This window comes from Notothenia rossii (assembly GCF_949606895.1).
Source record: "Notothenia rossii genome assembly, chromosome: 7".
In the NCBI taxonomy this organism is placed as follows: Eukaryota; Metazoa; Chordata; class Actinopteri; order Perciformes; family Nototheniidae; genus Notothenia; species Notothenia rossii.
In genome coordinates this window covers 35,836,193-35,843,599 of record NC_136905.1, presented here as the reverse complement: position 1 = coordinate 35,843,599, position 7,407 = coordinate 35,836,193, and the positions used below count along the sequence as shown (strand labels likewise).

The following is a 7,407-nucleotide window of genomic DNA, read 5'->3' as shown; positions in this document are numbered from 1 at the left end:
TACCCATAGAGTCCAGTAGAGGGCTCCGCCTGTGTTTATAGAACTAGGGTTAGAATACGTACCCCACCGTTTGTAGCAATAAACCCAGAACTTAGTACATTTCCAATCATATCCATTCGTCTTATTTTCAACTCATTGGTGAAAGCTGTTCTGTCATTCTATCCACACTTATAGTTTTGGGTTGAGGGGCCACAACAACTGGTAGTCTTTGTGCAAATGTTCCTCAGGGTATTTTCATAAGTCCATGTACCCAAATGTCAGACCAGATATACCCAAAATGACAGTCGAAAAACTTCCATCAGTATGAAACACTCTCTGGCTTTGAACAGTGTCCATAAAAGATTTGATTTGAAAAACAGCTGCTGTTGGTAAATGTAAGCCGCTGCAGGTGGAGAGACAACATTCAACATCCACCCATGTCCCAAACGCATTATTTAGCTTTTTTTTTTCTTTCTGTCTAAACATAGATTCTTAGTGCTAGCAACCCGGTAGAGTTGTGAACAGCTGTGTCTTGGTTTGCTCACATTAGGGCATCGTCCTCGAGGGAATAAAGTGGAAAACAAATGAAGAATTACAGTTCAATCAGGAGAGACGTGATGTATGGAATACATGTTTATTATCGGGTCACATTATATAAATGAAACATGATGATGACAGTTTATAACAAGTGAATGAAATGGTGTTTGGCGATTAGGCCCAGGTTTTGTAGGATGTCATTCGGGAAGGGAAGAACCGTTTCCGATGAACCCCCCTGGGTCTAGACACTGGTGGTGGTGATAAGTGGTTAGGTCCGGTTGGAAGGGAGAAGGTTGAGCTTGGCCCTGAGTTGGAAGCAGGAGGCGAAGGGGTGGAGGAGGGTTGCGCGTTGACACCTGGAAGACAGCTGATGGAAAAGGGGAGAGCATATATAGAGGGATTAACAGGTGCGATGATTAGGCTTGTGAATGGAGGGAAGTGATAGGTTAGCTGAGGAGTGGCGCTCCCTATCATTTAGTGAAGGGAGCGAGTATTGCCATGACGTGCAATACGAAGTGATAGGTCTTCCTGCCTGAACTTGCGCTGAGCTTCATTTCAATCAGGAGAGACGTGATGTATGGAATACATGTTTATTATCGGGTCACATTATATAAATAAAACATGATGATGACAGTTTATAACAAGTGAATGAAATGGTGTTTGGCGATTAGGCTCAGGTTTTGTAGGATGTCATTCGGGAAGGGAAGAACCGTTTCCGATGAACCCCCAAAAGAAGTGAAAGTATGAAGTACTGAACGTGATGAAATCTTACCTTGTGGGATGCAGTGGAAATCTATGGATGAAATGAGAGGTTAATACATGTGGGGATTTAGACATACTGATGCCTCCTAGGCATCCTCCCTGGACGTACAGGGCTTCCTGTACGTACAGGGCTTCCTGTACGTACAGGGCATCCTGGACATACAGGGCGTCCTGGACATACAGGGCTTCCCGGACATACGGGGCAACCTGACTTAGCACGGACACATTTAATACAGACCCGAAGGTTACAACCTGGACGTACGTTAGACATGTCAAGATAAACATGAGCCGCGGGGCGAATATACGTGCTGACATGCTAAAGAACCACCACCAGTTATATGCATACGTACCAATTTAAGGTTGGAGAGACCTTTGGATAGCCAGCACGGCACTGAGGTCCGGACGAATGTAGGATGAGAAAGCGGAGGAGGATCACCGTCCGAGTTGTTGCAGTGATGAGGATGAGACGCCTTGATTAGCAGCGGAAGTAGCTGCACCTATTTTAAATGAATGCCCCGTGTATAGGAGGGGGGATAACCCGGATTTCATGAGAACTTGCTTTAAATAGTGGTTGAACTGTCGTTGAGTTAAGGGAAAATTCCCTGAGATAAGAAATAATGGAGAGAGGGGATTAGAAGTAGGTCTAAGCTGTAGAAATTTGATCATGGATTTATAAGGGCAGAACTGGGAGTCGTTGCGGGCGGCGATGACGGAGCAGGCGCCGCCGCATTTGGAGTGCTTAAGATGTAAGCTAAAATGACTGGCGTGGAAGGATATGTCAGACAAGCAGACGTCTCGATTGGGATCGAACGTTAGAGAAGCTGTGGTAAATTCACCTGTTCTGAGAAAAGCATAAAAAGCTAGGAGAAATAAAGCATCAAGTAGTGCATCGATATAAGGGGAGAATAACCCACTTCTAAGTTTGGAGAGCATAAGGCGTAACGTGGAGAGTGTAATAGGACGTCTCCGGTCTACTTTGAGAATGAGTTTGACTGACTGGTTTGCGAACAGGCTGGGAAAGCCGGGATCGGAACAGCGAATGTTAAACTGAACTCCTGCTAAGAGGCCCCGGATGTATTGGGGTTTGAGGTGGCGATCAGTGGCGCAGTAGTAGCACATGAAGGCGCATACGGTGGAGATGAGAACGGGTTTAAGTGTAATGCCTACGGAAAAGCAAAATAAAGCGAACGTTCTCCAAGCGAAATCATATGTTTTAAGGGTGGAAGCGGCTAAGCCCTTCCTCATGAAAAACCTGCGGATCCGAGGTGCCTTGCTAGGGGGCTTCTATTTAGAAGAGAGAGAGAAGATGCAGGGGAGGAATCCTGACGGGTTGAGCGCTGGCTTCTGGGCAGAGGTTCCGGAATTTCTGGAAGTGGAAACGAGAGAGGGAATCAGCCACTGAGTTGAGGTGGCCGGGAACGTGACGAGCGGAGATGAGAAAGTTGTGGGTGATGGAAGACCACGTGATGCTTCTCATGAATGGCATGATGTCACGGCACGGGGAGCGCGCTTTATTAATAATTCCGACCACTGATTGGTTGTCACAGAGTACTGAGATCCGCTGCCGGGGCCAGAGGTGACCCCACACGTGGCAGGCAACAGCGATCGGAAAGATCTCATGCAGAGCGGAGGAAGAGGCATGGCTGGGGAATGCCGGAGGCCATGAGCCTGCGAACAACTCTCCCTGAAAGAAACCCCCAAAACCCACGGATGGGGCAGCGTCCGTGAAGAATCTCATGGAGTCGGAGGAGTACACGAGGTCGTCGTAGAAGAAGGTGACGCCATTCCAGTGTGCGAGCAGGAGGGACCAGAACCGCAGGTCAGAGCGGCAGCCTTCATCTAAGAAGACGTGGTCATGGAGGTTTTCTACAGCCGACGCTGTATCCAGGAGCCGGGAAATAAAAGAGCGCCCCTGAGGGATGATACGCATGGCGAAGTTGAGGTGCCCGAGCAGGGAGAGCAGCTGCTTCTTGGTGATAACTTGTTGCTCACAGAAGGACTTTGTAATGTCGCGAATGCGCTGCAGTTTGTCCGTGGGGAGAGACGCTTCCATGTCTACGGAGTCGAGTGTAATGCCCAAAAACTCCAGGCGTGTGGTGGGACCTAGCGTTTTCTCTCCTGAGAGGGGAACACCTAACTCCTGAAAGCATAGTTTGAGTTTTGCTAGAGAGGCGCCTGAGTTGTCCCGAGGGGGATCTATGAGGAGGAAATCATCCAATAGATGCAGGACGGAGGGGATTCTGACGATGTTCAGAAGGATCCAGCAGAGGGCTTCGGAAAAAGAATTAAAGATGCAAGGGCTACTTCTGCACCCGAAGGTTAAACGGACAGCGAAGTAGAATTTGGACTCCCATCTGATACCGAACATGTGCCACTGAGATGGGTGAATGGGAATTATTTTGAACGCGTCAATAATGTCTGCTTTGGAGAGCCACGCTCCTTGCCCTGCAAATTTGATGAGCTTGATGGCATTATAAACTGAAGCGTAATGAGGAGAAAAATACTCTGGGGGAATAAGGCTATTGATGCTGCAAAACGGGCCAGCGCGAGGAGCGGACAGATCGAAGATGAGCCTTTTCTTCTCAGAGTATTTCTGTGTAACGACCCCTATTGGGCTTGTCCGGAACACTGGGAACGGAGAGGAATGGAAAGGACCAATTAAATATCCTTTGTTGAGCTCTTTTTGAATGAGCTGAGAGACTATGGTGGGTTCTTTGGTGGCTGACTGCAGGTTTTTTGCCACTAAAGTCACTGAGGGGGGGGGGGAAGGACCCCTACCCTGAACCCTTGAGAGAGCCCTGACAAAAGATAATCAACGAACACGGGATTTGGGTGAGTCGAAAGTGCAGCTGCTAAATGTGTGGTGTTAATGGGAGTTGAGGGGTGATGTTTTAAAAGTTTTTTCCACCACGTTGATTCTGGCGCGGGAAGGGGGGCCGGCGCCTTGGGCAAACTGAACTCGGGTGAGCATCCCTGCAGGTACTGCAAATATGAAGAAAAGTACAATGAGGGTAGGAACACACGTTCTCATTAAAAGAAACAAAAATCTTATGATCCCTTTGTTTGATCACCTGACGGTTTGGTTTATTGTTCCCAGAATACTGCGTGGGGAAAACGTTAGACCCGGAGAGAGGCACTGAAGGGCAGAGTGGAGAGGTGTGGCCCTGCGCTCCGCAGCTGATGCACGAGACGACTTGTTGCCCGCCGGTAGCCATAACGAACAGCTCGGTATCCAGCACGGACCAGTCCAGGCGGATGTTAGAATGAGCTAAGTGCAGCGCTGCTTTGCTAGAGAAGCTTTTATGGTATTGATAGAACACAGATTTCCCGTATTTGATGTTAAGATCGCCGATCATGGCCAGATAAGCATCTAACTCCACTCTCCTTTCAGGGTAAACTGCGCAGAGGGCATCGCGGAAGATGCTAAAAGCTACCAGAAATTGTCCTATAGAAAGGTCTTTGAGGAGCCGGGGGTCTGCAGATTTAAATACCGCAGTAATGCTTCCTCCCGAGGCGATGGCTTTGTCGCACTCCGGGGACGGCAGAATAAGGCTGACTAAATTAATGTCTTTCCCGTCGAGGATCTTAGCTCTGAGCCGTGAGGAGATGTTAGCGGCTTGGGGAATGTAGGGCCTACCTGAGGGAGGAGCCGGGAAGGCGGAAGCCAGAGAGTGAGAAGAAACTACCGTGCCTAATGCGAAATCCTGACCCGGCGGGGCCGCCGCAGAGGTTGAAGCTCCGGCCTGGCCTCTCTCCATGGACTGGAGACGAGCGTCGATTAGGAGCATAGAACTTGCCAGAGATTGCAGTGTGTTGACAAGGCTGCCATCGAAGAGGGGCTGAGTGCCGGAGCTCCCGGGCTGAGTGGCGCTGGGCTGGGCGGCACTGGGCTGGTGAGCGCCGCTGGAACCAGCCTGAGGAGTGGATGATTTTTTGGCCGAGCTAGCTCCTGGAGGACTCTTTTTTTTAGTTCTTTTTCCCCCGCGGCCGCGAGAGCGCCCTCTCCCTCTTCCGGGGGGGCTGGCTGGAGCTGCTGGCCTGGGCTGGGGGACCGCGCCGGAGGCTTGGTCTGACAGCTCACGGAGCTGGGAAAGCAGGAGATCCGGGGCTGGAGTGATGCCCTGCTTGTGGAGATGGGCGACGAGGAATTCTGCCTCTGCTGTGCGAGAGCCGCTGCGGGCGCTCAGAGGAGAACTGAGGCGACGGTGACTTGAGGAGTTTGACGCTTCCTCTGGAAGTGCGTTGGAATCGGGATCCAGATCCTTCGAAAAAGGTAGGATCTCTGAAGAGTCTGAATTAGACATGTTTGTTTTTTGTTTTTTCGTATCCAGTGTTTTTAAAGCGTAAGAGGAGTGTAAGCTACCAACTTAGCGCGTTGACACCTGGAAGACAGCTGATGGAAAAGGGGAGAGCATATATAGAGGGATTAACAGGTGCGATGATTAGGCTTGTGAATGGAGGGAAGTGATAGGTTAGCTGAGGAGTGGCGCTCCCTGTCATTTAGTGAAGGGAGCGAGTATTGCCATGACGTGCAATACGAAGTGATAGGTCTTCCTGCCTGAACTTGCGCTGAGCTTCATTAAGCAAAACAATAGCAGTTTAAAACTGTTAACATCTGTTGCTGTTCAGTACAGTTTCCTTTTATTAACATCTGTGGATCTCTATCGTTTACAGACAGCTCTGCCGCCAACCTGCTGCTGTTTCAAAGATACATTTTTCTGCTGATACTGAAACTTGAATAGTCATTTTGGTCATAAGTTAATCAACTGATATTTCAATAGAGCCAAGGCAGTAGAACAACAAACCACTCTGCACTTTTATTAAGACTGCACTTATACACTATATTTATTAATTGCATCAGAGTTCAATATAAAGATAGTCTCGGCTATTTTGGGATGCCAAAACAACACAACGTTCTTGATGGGACAGGACTTGTTGCCATTTGTGCATGTAATGATTACAGGCAGGGGCGGACTGGGGGAAAAAAGTGGCCGGGGGATTAATTGACCGACAGGCCCACTTAATGCGCGGCATGTATCGGCAGATGTTAACAGATCATTGATGCAATACCCATTTGGACCCAATACGCCTGACTGGACACATGGAATAAAACATGGGCGTAGGAAGCATCCTCAATGTGGGTGAGACAATTTAACAGGGGGTGTGGGCAGGTGGTGGACCTAACCTCCTCTAGGGGGGTCCGGGGGCATGCTGCCCCGGGAAGATTTTTTTTTAATGTTGAAGTTAAATGCATCATTCTGGTGCACTTTGAGAGCACAATTAGGGACTAAATCTATGGATACATCTCTCAACACCCATATGAACAGATTTATTTTTTCTTTCTTCGTGGATTCATCTTCTTATTACAGACATGCATTTCCAAACATTTGGGTCTACCTACGCTGTAAAATGTATTATCTCTTCGATTTACACACGGCATCTATTGCACGTCTGTCCGTCCTGGGAGAGGGATCCCTCCTCTGTTGCTCTCCCTGAGGTTTCTCCCATGTTTCCCTTTAAACTGTGAGTTTACGATGTGAGGGTCTAAGGACAGAGGGTGTCGTTTTCTCATTCTGATATTCTGCACAAACTGTGCTGTTGTATTTGCTGTAAAGCGTATTTACTGTCGGTTATTTTTTTATTATATGGATTTGGCTCGACCAAAAATCGTTTTAAAAATGTGCTATGTAAATAAAACTTGATTTGATTTGAACATTTATTTGAACAGCAAGTGGAGGCAAAAGTGACTGCACCCAAAACAATAAACCTGCTAGCTAACTAGCCTAAAATCGGTAACAGAATGTGGGCAACACGTTCTTCTCCACAGCCGCGCGACCTCTTGAGTCAGACGTCACTTCCCCGTTTTCTATCCTACGGGTACAGCCACTCGCCCTGAACTCCGTCTCCCTGGTAACCCCCCCCCCCCCTCCCCTATGCAAGCCCCTTCCTCTGAACCAGGGCTCGCTACAATACTGTATACTGTATACACAAACTATACAAAAACGCCTTTACGCTTTGGAGCTTGTTTACCCCTCGAGGGAGTGGCCGGAACACTTACACTGTAAAACTTAATAAGGTGTGGTAACTTAGAAAAAGTTTGCAAACTCGTTGCCTCACAATAAGTACGTT

General features: G+C 48.4%; 1 protein-coding gene across 1 annotated transcript; it reads right to left on the bottom strand.

Annotated features, from left to right (window-relative positions):
• Positions 1-597: 597 nt before the first annotated feature.
• LOC307047198 (uncharacterized protein) lies at positions 598-5,582 on the bottom strand (the record flags this gene model as incomplete). The annotated part of the gene is made up of 2 exons (XM_079693983.1): positions 598-883; positions 1,289-5,582. One exon carries the CDS (start codon positions 5,580-5,582, stop codon positions 4,170-4,172), a length of 1,413 nt encoding a protein of 470 aa, XP_079550109.1. The 3' UTR covers positions 598-883; positions 1,289-4,169.
• Between the last annotated feature and the right edge of the window lie 1,825 nt (positions 5,583-7,407).